The sequence below is a fragment of the Dipodomys ordii genome, unplaced genomic scaffold (genome assembly GCF_000151885.1).
Source record: "Dipodomys ordii isolate 6190 unplaced genomic scaffold, Dord_2.0 Scaffold167, whole genome shotgun sequence".
Taxonomy (NCBI): Eukaryota; Metazoa; Chordata; class Mammalia; order Rodentia; family Heteromyidae; genus Dipodomys; species Dipodomys ordii.
In genome coordinates, this window is record NW_012267383.1 from 84519 (window position 1) to 97365 (window position 12847).

General features: G+C 45.0%; 1 protein-coding gene across 1 annotated transcript in view; it reads left to right on the plus strand.

The window, feature by feature from the left end:
* The first annotated feature begins 54 nt into the window (after positions 1-54).
* Pkp2 (plakophilin 2) overlaps positions 55-12847 on the plus strand; it is a 58604-nt gene continuing 45811 nt past the window's right edge. Inside the window, exon 1 of the mRNA XM_013033406.1 lies at positions 55-308. Within this exon, the coding sequence (XP_012888860.1) occupies positions 86-308 (223 nt within the window). The 5' untranslated portion in view covers positions 55-85. The remainder of the gene's footprint in view (positions 309-12847) is intronic.

Here is a 12847-nt window from a genome sequence, read left to right on the forward strand (position 1 = left end):
GTAGCGCGGCCCCCAGCTCCGCCGCGGCTCTGCGGGTCGGTCCTGGGCCAGGCTTCTCAGTCCGTCGCCCGCCGCCGCCGACGCCATGGCGGCCCCCGGCTCCCTGGCCGAGTGCGGCTACATCCGGACCGTCCTGGGCCAGCAGATCCTGGGCCAGCTGGACAGCTCCAGCCTGGCGCTGCCCTCCGACGCCAAGCTGAAGCTGGTGGGCAGCGCCGGCCGCAGCGGGCAGGCGGCCCGGAGCCTGCGGATCCAGGAGCAGGTGCAGCAGACCCTGGCGAGGAAGGGCCGGGGCTCCGTGGCCCGCGGTGAGTGGAACGCACCCCGTCCGGACCCGCCGCCCTCCGGAGTGCGGCACCGGGCTTCTGCCCACCTGTTGCCGGTGCCACCTCCAGACCGGGGACCCGCACGCTCGGGGAGCGACGGCCCCGCCATTCCCCCTGGCGGGGTCTTCCCAGGGCGTCGTCTGTGTGCATGCTACGTGCGCGTCTCCATGTGGAAGAACGCAAGGCCAAGGAGTTCATCCGGAGACCAGAGTGTCTGCCTAAAGCTAAGCAGAATGCTGTGCATGATCTGTTTTTTTTTCTTTAAATCCATTACCTCCATGAATATTCTTTTGAAAGACAAAATCCCACTGCCCTTCCTATCACCTGTAATTCAGGAGAGTGCCACTTCTCCCAGGTAGTCCAGAGCAGTCTGACCTAGGAAGTGATCCCATTGGGTAGAAGGCTCTGGCCCTGGCCGCTGCCCCACTCCTGGGAGGAGGAGGAAGGGGACTTTGGCCTGGCTGGCAGCACCCTGCGCTGTAGTGCAGGCTGCTTGTCCCCACCCACCCAGTGCCACGCATGTACGTGTGGGTGCAGGGCTTGTATCCAAAACATGAAACCCACAGTTTTAGCTGTAGGTTAGGGAGATTTAGGAGGGGAGGATGGCAAACCAGTTGTGAAAATTAGCTGAATGTCATGCAGCCTTTTCTCCCTTGCCCAAGCGATCAGAAAGACAGCGTGAAGCTTTAGTGAGGTTTTGGGATGTTCCTGTGCCAGTACTGGGGCTTGAATCAGTCAGACCCTGAGTGCTGTCTTTTTAGCTTTTTCACTGAAAGGTGGCACTTTACCATTTAAGCCACAGATTCCACTTCCAGCTTTTTGCTGGATAATTGGATGAAAGAGGCTCATGGACTTTCCTGCACAGGCTGTCTTCAACTTGCAATCCTCAGATCTCAGCTTCCATAGTAGCTAAGATTACAGGCTTGAGCTACCAACACGTGTCAAGTGGGTTTTGTTTTAAATCATTATTTCAAAGTGCTGTAGGTTTCTTACAGAGAAAAGGGAAGATTAAGAAACAGAAGTTTAAATTGGGTTATCAGTTTTTTTCCACACTATTGAACTATGGACATAACTTGGTCAATGACCAACTAGGGTTTAAAAAAGTATACAAATACCCAGACTATAGACATAAACCTAAGCTGTAGAGCCTTTCTATAAAGAAACCTAAACTATCAGGCCAGCATTAATACTTACATGCTTGAAAAGTAAAAAAAAAAAAAAGATAATGCTTGAGGATTGTAAGCCAGTATTAGCTGAGTGACTATATTGGGTCCAGAATCATGTTCTGTGATGTGCATTTTCAAAAAGAGAATTGGGAGGTGGGTATGTTAATTCCCATTTCACTATAAGCAGCCCAGTAACCCTCACATTTCCACCTAGATTAAGTAAATGGCAGAGCTGGTTGTTTAATTTCCAAATCTGTATTTCTTAACAAAACATGTAGTTGTACAATGTTGTCTCAATTCAACCTCTTAGTTTCTGAGTACAATGCATTTGCTCAGTGTCATCTTTTCCACCGTTCTCCCCCATCTCTCCCAACCCCACCCCTCCCTGGTTCAGTTTTCACACTTGTACTGTTGAATATTATCACTTATTCACCCATCCTTCCTCCCTCCAGTTGTCTGCCCCTTCCTATGACCTCCCCTGTAACACATGTTTCAGTTTTCTGGTACTCATTTTGTTAAACTTTTAGTTGTTCAAAGGAGCTACACCATTGGAATCATCCATTGAGTATACTACCATCCTTTAGTCAATTCCTTTGTGTATATATGCAGATGACCTTGTGCATGCCGAACCTGACCTTTTCAACTGCTCATCAGTTATATCATTAACGGTTTTGATTGTTAGTATGAAGTAGGAATTGTTAGAATGTGGAGTCCGTTTGTGGCTTCTTCTCAGTTTTCTTTAATTACAATTTGAAAGGCTAAGGAGGTATAGACTGCAAATATCTGCCAAGGTACATGATTAAAAATAACAGTCTGGTGCTGGTGGCTCACTCCTGTAATCCTAGCTACTCAAGAGGCTGAGGCCTAAAGATCACAGTTCATAGCCATCCCAGTCAGGAAAGCCCAAGAGACTGCTATCTCCAGTTAACTACCAGAAAACCAGATGTGGCAATGTGGCTCAAAGTGGTAGAGCACTAGCCTTGAATGAAACAGCTCAGGGACGGTGCCCAGGCTAAGTTGCTAGGAGGGAGGCCCACACCTGTGAGCAGCAGAGCCATGACACCCTGAAGCCTGGAGACCCACAGGTCCAGGGTTAAGCTGAAACTAAACTGGGGCACAAAGGATGAAAATTCTTATTCAAATTAAACATGCTTCCTATCCTCACCCAGGAAGAGCAGGCTACTACACAGAAAGGGGTGTGGGGGAGGACCAGTGGACAGAAGCAAAGAAGCCTATGAGCCTCTACTGTGTCCTGGCCCTGTGTTAGAATTCCCTGTGTTCACATTTCTGTATATTCTTGTAGTTGGTTAAAGGAGATAGGTAAGTGAGTATGTGTCTGCCAGCTTTTGCAGGCAGTCCCAGCTGGTAATCCATCCTCCCTCCCACCTACTGTACAAGCTGCTTTGGTGAATTCAGCAGCTGCTTTGTGCGGGTACAGAATCAAGTGCTGAGGACAGATAGACAGCTGTGTACTGGTGGCTCATATGTATAGCCTTAGTTATTCAGAAGGCTTGAGATCTGAGGATCACAGTTTGAAGTCAACCCAAGTACACAAATGCAAGAGACTCTTACCTCCAATTAGCCAGCAAAAGACAGAAGTGGAAGTTGCCTCAAGTGATAGAGTTCCAAGCTTGAGTGAAAAAGCTAAGAGACCATATCCAGATTCTGAGTTCTAGTCCCAGTCCCAACACCACCACCACCACCCCCCCAAAAAAAAACTCACAAAGGACAGACTGGTTGCCTTACGGGAAATAATCCTAAGCAAGCCACAAAAACAGCTAAGTCATAGAATCTAGACATGTAAATTTCTTGAAGCTATAAGGAATATGGAAAACTTTCTGAAGTAATTAGTACTCTGAGTGTGTGTGTGTGTGAGAGAGAGAGAGAGAGAAAGAGAGAGAGACTCAGTCATGTGATCATAGTCTCCCAGACTTTCCTGCCCAGACTGGCTTTGAACTGCAACCCTCAGATCTCAGCCTCCTGAATGGCTAGTGTTACAGGCATGAGCTACCTGTCCCCAGCAAATAATTGGAATTTCTAATTCTCAAAAAGTGAATAGAGTTGGTCTTAGGGTGGTCAGTAAGACAGATCGTTCTTGAAAAATCCCAAGAATAATCCATAGTTCAGAGAATTGATGGGGGAGAACAAAGGTGTGCCATCTTAGGACTTGTGCTGAAATGCTGGGGTAGTTCTTCCAACTAAGGAACAACGCCTCTGAAAGCCTTGGATTTCAACAACAGCTTCCCTGTAAGCTGCCATTCCCTTGTAGCCTACCTGGGAAGAAAACTCAAGCATGAGGAAGAAGAAATCCAGAATGCGTGCATGCAAGGCGGGCTTCTGAGACTCCAGAAGGAATTTAACATTTCACATGCCATGCAGTGATTATCAGGGTTGTTCATAAATGTCCTTTATTTTTTTATTTTTTTGTTGGTTGTGGGCCTAAACTCTGGGCCTGGGCACTGTCCTTCAGCTCTTCAGCTCAAGGCTAGTGCCCTACCACTTGAGCCACAGCACCACTTCTGGCTTTTTCTGCTTATGTGGTGCTGAAGAATCGAACCCAGGGCCTCATGCATGCAAGGCAAGCACTCTACCACTGAGCCACCTTCCCAGTCCCATAAATGTCCTTTAATTGAAGCTCTTTGAAAAGGTCTGGAGTTTCATAATGGTTGTACTTTGTTGTTGTTGTTGTTGCTGCTGGTGCTGCATACCTGTCTCTGAAGTTGCAAGAGACAAAGCAGTTGTTGAAAGCGACAGGGTCTCAGGTATCAACAGAAGACCTTCTGGGCTGGAATGACCCAGTGTTCAACTGCTGTTAGGCAGCCACAGAGCCCTAGAGAAGCCCCAGTTGCTGGCCTACCAGAAAGGGTGAATTAGCTGTGGCTAATCTAAAAGAATTAGAGTGACATGAACATAGCTAAGGTGTAGATAAAAACTTACAAAAGAGTCTTTAACCTTCTTTCCGTGGTCTTCATAAATACATGGGTGGTTTTATAAATCATCCAATGGCTTTTGGTAGTAATTTAAGTTATGCTGAGCATTTTAAGGTTGGCTGTTACTCTGGTGAGGGAAGGTATGGCATTGTGTTGGATGCCAGTTGTTAGGAGGAGGAGAAAGGAAGGAAACAGGCCGGACTCAATCTTCCCCAAAGGAGGACTGTTTATTGAGATAGAGCATCGAGGGGCACAGCCTTCCCTCAGGCTTGGAGACTATGCAAAGAAGTGGGACAGGAGTTGGGTTTTATTTTTGAGGACTAAGTAAGGAGGCAGAGGTTAATGAGAGGTCTAGAGAGGTGGGGGGCTTTTGGTTGGCCCACAATGGAATGTTTACAGCACAGCTTAGATGGATCACCCTCCTGTGTTAGGCACTCTGCACATATCTTGGGTGGCTGGCCTGTTGTCTGTATGCACCTGGGAAAACAGGGTGGGGGTCAACCCTTCACCAGTGGCTCAGATCTGTCATTCTAGCTACTCGAGGTGCTGAGATCTAGAGGATCCTGATTCAAAGCCAGCTAACGCAGACTCATCTCCAATTAGCCAGCAAAAAGCTGGAAGTAGAACTGTGGCTCAAGTGGTAGCACCATCCATGAGCAAAAAAGTTAAATAGCAATGTCCAAGTCCTGAGTTCAAGTCTCTATACTGGAACAAGAAAAGGAAAAGAAAGAAAAAGTTGAAAGTCATAGCAAAGAGAGAATTAAAAATAGCCCATATCTTTTATATTACACCTTAAAAGTATCCCTTTAGGGGCTGGGAAGGTGGCTCAGTGGTAGAGCACTTGCCTTGCATGCCTGAGGCCCTGGGTTCGATTCCCCAGCACCACATAAGCAAAAAGAAAAAAAGCCGGAAGTGGCACTGTGGCTCAAGTGGTAGAGAGCTAGTCTTGAGCTGAAGAGCTGAGGGATAGCGCCCTGGCCCAGAGTTCAGGCCCCATGACCAGATCCCCACCCCCCTAAAAAGTATCCCTTCTTACAGTTCCCCCAAGTGTGCTTAAATGGGAAGCATTTGTTTTTTAAATTATGGTATATAATGTGTAGAACACAATGGAGAATATATCCTAATGCAATTTAAAACTCGTTTGGAAATCTACTCTTAAAAATAGCGCATATTTTGTTCTTATATTATCTGTGATGAATATGCTTTGAGTATTTGTGATCAGAGAATTCCTATTCATTCAGGGGGCTGGGAAGTTGGCTCAGTAGTAGAGTGCTTGCCTTGCATGCATGAGACCCTGGGTTTAATTCCTCAGCACCACATACACAGAAAAAGCCAGAAGTGGCACTGTGGCTCAAGTGTTAGAGCGCTAGCCTTGAGCTGAAGAGCTGAGGGACAGCACCCAGGCCCAGAGTTCAAGCCACAGGACTGACCAAAAAAAGAAAAAAAAAACATTCAAAAGTAGTTAAAGGTGCTCTGGGAATACAAAAAGTTACATACTGTTCAACTTCTGGATGAATTCCTACCGCAAAAGGAATTCCAGGAATTTGGAAAGTAGGAGGGATTGGGAAAGGGAAAGAAAAGTGAGTAGGTGGGTGGCCTGGCCCTGGAGCTGTTTGGAATGTGAGGGTCAGTGTGCCTGAATGTAATGTACTTCTCTTGATTACTGTTTGGGTGCTGGGGCTTGAACTCACAGTGTAGGTGCTGTTCCTGAGCTTTTGTGTGCAAGGCTAGTGCCCTACCAGTGGAACCGCAGCCCTGCTTCCAGCTTTTTGGTGGTTAACTGGAGAAGAGTACCACGCCTGGAATCCTAGCTACTCAGGAGGCTGAGATCTAAGGATCATAGTTCAAAGCCAACCTGGGGAAGGAAAGTCTGTTAAGACTCTTATCTACAATTAACTACCAGAAAACCAGAATTGGCACTGTGACTCAAAGTGGTAGAATGCTAGCTAGCCTTGAGTGAAAAAGTTCAGAGAAAGAGTTCAGGCCCTGAGTTCAAGCCCCACAACCACCACCACCAACAAAAGAGTATCATGAACTTTTCTGCCCGGGCAGGCTTTGAATTATGATGCCTGGGTATCAATCTCCTAAGTAGCTGGGATTACAGGAACAAGCCTCTGGCATACAGCTTTGTTTTCTTAGTTTTTAGAAACTCTTCTGGTTATATTTAGTCAAATGAAACTGTAAGAAATCACAAAGATCTATGGTAACAGAATTTGATTATGCAAATATATTGTTCTGTATGCAATGGTTAATGCAATGGGAAATTACTATAAAGAGAAGACCTTTGACTTGGGCTGTTTAAGAGATTTTGTAGTATCCCCCACACCCTAGGTGAGGGGTTCCACAGTGAGATTGAATGAGATATTCTACATAATTGCTGTGTAGTAGCTCATCCTCAAAATAAAACTGCAGGGCTGGGAATGTGACCTAGTGGTAGAGTGCTTGCCTAGCATGCATGAAGCCCCAGATTTGATTCCTCAGTTCCACATACACAGAAAAAGGGAAGTGGCGCTGTGCCTCTAGTGGTAGAGCACTAGCCTTGAGCTGAAGAGCTCAGAGACAACACCCAGGCCCAGAGTTCAAGCCCTGTGATTGACAAAACAAAACAAAAAAAGCATAGTTCTCCCCCCCCAGGTATTAAAATTAATTTTATTTTTGGACAGTTTGACATTGGTTTTACACTAAAATTGAATTTCTGGTCTGATTGATAAAAAAAAATTATTCTTTTAATTTTTTGTATTCTGAGGGGACAGACTTATTATTGACAACATTACCCACCAGCACCTGGAAAACATTCAATCTATTTAAATGAACTTCCTGACTTACTATACTAAGAATAATAGACAGACTAGAAGAGCCTCTTATGATAGAAATATTTTTTAAAACATTGATTACACATCTATTACATAGTACCATTTTACATAATGGTTATTGGACATAATAACTTTGCTGTGTGTGTGTGTGTGTGTGTGTGTGTGTAAAACAGGGATTTGAACAAAGAGCCTTGTGCTCAACTACTTTGATTTTCTGACTCTCAGGAAGCTTTCTACCACTTGAATAAGGTTTCCAGCCATGACTCTTAACAAATGAGAGGAAATCATTATAGATCACCAAAAGATTCAACACAAACACAAATCATGTAGATAAAAGTCATATAGAAAGAGAATGGCTCCAAAGCTGGTGGCTCACACCTAGAATCCTAGCTCTTTTGGAGGCCGAGATCTGAGAATCACAGTTCCAAGCTAACCTAGGCAGAAAAGTCCTTGGAACTCTTAGCCCAGTTAACCAGCTTGAAACCAGAAATGGAGCTGTGGCTGTAATGGGAGAGCAGAAAATGCCAAGCAAAACAGCAGGCCCTGAGTTCAGGCCTTTGTACCTTCACTAAAGAAATGACTAAGTGAGAGAATGAATAAGTGAATGAGTAAGTCATTTAAATGCAGAATCAACCTTTTCAAAATGAACATGGCTAGTGTGGGTAATTAATTCAAGGACAGTGTGCCTGCATTCCCCAGGAAACAAGCTCTCTTCCTCTCCACATGCCCAGGACAAAGTATGGCAAATGTGTGACCCTGTCCCCCACTTGGGGACAGATGCATGTGTGTGCCTCCCATCGTCACGCTTGGCTCCATTGTGCCCATCCACAGAAACCCCTGTCAGCCTGGAGGGTGACATGAAATCCCAATTTGTGTAACTAGGGTATTCTGAATGTCCAGATGATATGACTAATTCACTTGTCAAGGGTCCTGTGGGACTCAGCTAGAAGTGCTCCTCTAAAAGTTGAAAATTGACTTGGGAGATAAGATAACCTCTTCCTACTGGAATCTGGCCCTGTTCATCTGTCCACACATAGCTACTAGAATGAACTTTGTAGAATCTCACTACATCTTTCCCCAGCTGGCATTGCTCGGGGTTCTTGCTGTTATATATAGGAGGCAAATCCCTGTTCAGCATGGCATGGCGCTTTGCCTGCAGCTTTTCAAACTTCACCTCCACCTCCCTGGCCTCCCTCCCCACCAAACACACACAGGCAATTTCCCTAAGGGTTGCCTCCTTCCTCCAGCACCCTCCTCCTCTTTGTCTGGTTAACTCGTACATGTCCCAGTTGCAGAGCCCTGAAAGAGACCGTGTGTGTGTGTGTGTGTGTGTGTGTGTGTGTGTGTGTGTTGCTGAGGTGTTTTGTTTTTTTTGGGGGTCTGGTCGCGAGGCCTGAACTCTGGGCCTGGGTGCTGTCCCTCAGCTCTTCAGCTCAAGGCTAGCGCTCTACCACTTGAGCCACAGTGCCACTTCCGGCTTTTTTCTTTTTGCTTATGTGTTGCTGAGGAATCGAACCCAGGGCCTCAGGCATGCAAGGCAAGCGCTCTACCACTGAGCCACCTTCCCAACCCACAGTGCTGAGGTTTGAACTCTGGACTTGGATGCTGTTCCTAACCTTTTGTGCTCAAGGCTTGTTAGCATTGCACCACTTGAGCTACAACTCCGTGTCCAGCTTTGTATGTGTGTGTGTGGTGGGGGGAGTTAATTGGAGATAAGAGTTTCATAGATTTTCTGCCTGGGCTGGCTTTGAACCATAATCCTCCAATCTCAACCTCCTGGGCTGCTAGCATTACAGACATGACTGGTGCTTAAATTTGGGGCATCACACTGTAACTTGGCTTTTTCTGCTCAAGTCTGGAGCCCTACCGCTTGAATTACACCTATACTTTTGGATTTTTGCTGGTTAATAGGAGATAAGAGTCTCTTGTATTTGTTTATCCAGACTGTCTTTGAAATGGATTCTCAGATCTCAGCGCACCGAGTAGCTAGAATAACAAGCATACACCACCAATACCTTGCTCAGAAGGTGTTTGAACCCAGTTGAGTCATTGAAAATTGCAAAGGTTATGAAAATACATTTGGCAGGTTAGGTGAAGTGATTGAAGGAATAGCAATTAGAGTGGTAGGGAATGTTAGCCACATTGCCATTGCTAACTAATCTCTTCACATCTTCAGATTCTTTGTGCGCACGCACACACACACACACACACACACACACACACACGCACGCACGCACGCCAGCGTGTCTCTGGTGGCTCACACCTATAATCTGTAAGACAATTATCTCCACTAAACTACCAGAAAAGCTAAATGTGGCACTGTGGCTCAAGCAGTAGAGTGCTAGCCTTGAGAAAAAGCAGGGACAGCGCCCAGGCCCTGAGTTCAAGCCCCAGGACTAGCACCCACAATTTTTTTTAGCCCAGACAAAAAGCCCTATTGGGGCTTTAACTCAGGTTGTTGTGCCTCTCTTCCATTCCTCTCACCCTTCACCATCTCCTCCTCATCCTTCCCAGTCCCCGCTGTCCTCCCTCCCTCTCCCCATCCTCTCCTCACTGCCCTCCCCACCCCCACAATTGCTTGCACCAAAGAAGAAAGGTAAATTTGCCCTCAGCTCCCAACTTCTCCCTTCAAGTGGACTCCATCAAAGGTCTGTGGTATCATTACATGAAAAGCTTTAGGTGTTTCATGAGTCATTATTAATTGAAATAATCCCTAGTAATCATCACCTCAGGAGACATGGAAAGCACATTGTGCCCTGTGAAGGGGACTGGGTGAAAGCACAGTAATGTCACCACCATCCTGAAAGGAGAGGCATCAGCCAAGAAAACAAAAACAGAAAATGTCCAATGCAGCAGGACTGGTAAACTTAGCAGAGTAAAAGCTCTGAGTTAATCAAACACAGCATACATTAAACATGAATGACAGCTTAGCTCTCTTTGTAGAAGGCATTCATTTTTTAAAGTATGAAAAAAAATTGTGTTCCAGATTCTATCCAAAAAATTACTCTCATTTCCAAGTGCTAGAACTACAGGCATTCACTACCATGCTCACCTACATATTGCTTTTGTAGGGGAGAAAAGATTGCTTTCCTTATTCAACCTTAAGCTTATGACTGACACTGCTAACAGAACACAGATTTAACATGAGAAAACTATATAACATTATTTAGTGTACATTTTAGATGACATGGGAGCCTTCAGAAATGAAGACCACAAGGAACAGCCAATGTGTACTTTATGGAGTCAGGCAGAAATACAAGTGGACGTGGTAGCTATGATCTAATGCTGATGGACTAGGGGAAACTGAGCAAGGCCTGGTTGTTCAGATTCTTTCTTATACATATTCCTTAGGGGGATATTTCTCAGATCCTTCTGGAATGATTTTTATGACTTCAGGAGCTTAGCTTGATTTGTGTGTATGTCTGTGTGTTTGTGTGTCTGTTAGTATTGGAACTTGAACTCAGCCTTACACTCTTCTTGCTCAACTTTTTCTCTCAAGGCTGGTACTTTTTTTTTTTTTTGTCGGCCGTGGGGCTTGAACTCTGGGCCTGGGCGCTGTCCCTCAGCTCTTCAGCTCAAGGCGAGCGCTCTACCACTTGAGCTACAGCGCCACTTCCGGTTTTCTGGTGGTTTATTGGAGATAAGAGTCTCACGGTCTCTCCTGCCCGGGCTGGCTTTGAACCGCGATCCTCAGATCTCAGCCTCCTGAGTAGCTAGGATTACAAGCGTGAGCCACCAGCGCCCGGCCGAAGGCTGGTACTTTTTGTTAGTTAATTGGAGATAAGAATTGCTCAGTTTGGGCTGGGAAGGTGGCTCAGTGGTAGAGTGCTTGCCTTGCATGCATGAAGCCCTGGGTTTGATTCCTCAGCACCACATAAGCAAAAAGAAAAAAGCCAGAAGTGGTGCTGTGGCTCAAGTGGTAGAGCGCTAGCCTTGAGCTGAAGAGCTGAGGGACAGTGCCCAGACCCAGAGTTCAGGCCCCACGACTGGACCAAAAAAAAAAAAGAATTGCCCAGCCTGGTTTTAAACTTCAATCCTCAGATCTCAGCCCCTTGAGTAGCTAGGATAACAGACATGAGCAATCAGCACCTGACCAGGTTATTATTTTAGTGGTGGCTGATTTAATCATTCATCCATCCTACAACTGCTTAAATTTGTGATTTTAGTGAAAGATATGGCTGAGTTGTATGTTCAGCAGTCATTAACTATTTTATATCTGGTTGAATGGAAAATGAGTTGCCTTAGAGATTAGTTTCCACCCATAAAGATATTTAGTTGCCTTTAAAACAAAATTCAACCAAGTTTAAGATTGCTTTAAAAAAAGATTGCTTTAAATCTTAGAATATGGTTGTAATTCTAATATACTGATCCCAAACACGTACCTGCTTACACTATTAATCTGCATTATTTGTTGTTTGAGATTTACCCTCTAACAAACAAATCTGTGCATCAGCAAGCAGGTGAAGTATCCGAAATTGCATCTTATCTTTTTTTCTATATTCTGCAGGAAAGCTCAGGGTTTAAAAATCCAATCATGAAGCCAGGCCCTCGAGTCTCCTGTCTGTAATCCTAGCTACTCAGGAGGATGTGCTCTGAGGATCCTGGTTCAGAGCTAACCTTGCTGGACAAATTGGTGAGACTCTTATCTCTAACCAGGAAAAAGACAAAAATAAGGGAAAGGGGGATGGGAGGGAAAAACAGAAAATGAGGGAAGAGGTGACACTGTTCAAAAAGAAATGTATTCATTTCCTGACTTACGTAACTGTAACCCTTCTCTCTCTACATCACCTTAATAACAACAATAAAAAGCATATATGTAAAAAATAAATAAAAGACAGAAGTGAAGCTGTGACTCAAGTGGTAGAGCACCAGTATAAAAGCCAAACAAGAGAGCAAGGCCCTGAGCTCAAGTTTCAGTAGTAGTGCATGAGCACACACATATTCACACACACAGACAAATACAGCCATGGGCTTTGGGATGTAGTTGAATTATAGCACTTCCTACAGGCTCTCAATCCTCAGCTCTGAAAAAAAAAATTAAAATTGTATTTTTTTCTCTGATGCCAGCTACCTTCTAGTTATTTTAGAAACCATTAAACCTGTCTCAGTTCATTTATCTGAAAACGGAAGGAGAAATTAGCTTCCTTATAAACTTCCTTAAGATAGCAGTAAAGAACTATTTCAGAGCTTTTTGAATGGCTCAGGAGAGGCACCATAAGACAGAATGATTGGTTTGGATTCTGGGATGAAAAGCACGCTAATAATACGATGGGGTTTTAGTAAATGACAATTTGGGATGAGCAGCTTGCCGTCCAGCAGTGGGAAGGAGAATCCAGTGCAACCCTCTGCAGTTAGAGGCAAGTCCATTAAGTTGCCATGGCTGAAAGTGAAGGTGGTGACAGCTGGCTCAGCAGAAATGATTTCAGCTCCTTTAAGACTGAAATGTAAGGAACTTGCCTTAAAATGGTAATGTTCAATTTGAGTTAAATATGTTACTTCTGCCAAGCATTGGTGGCTCATGCCTGTCAATTTAACTATTCAGGAGCTGAGAGCTGAGGTTCAAAACCAGCCTGGGTAGAAAACTTTGGGAAATTGGTTTTTTTTTTTTTTTT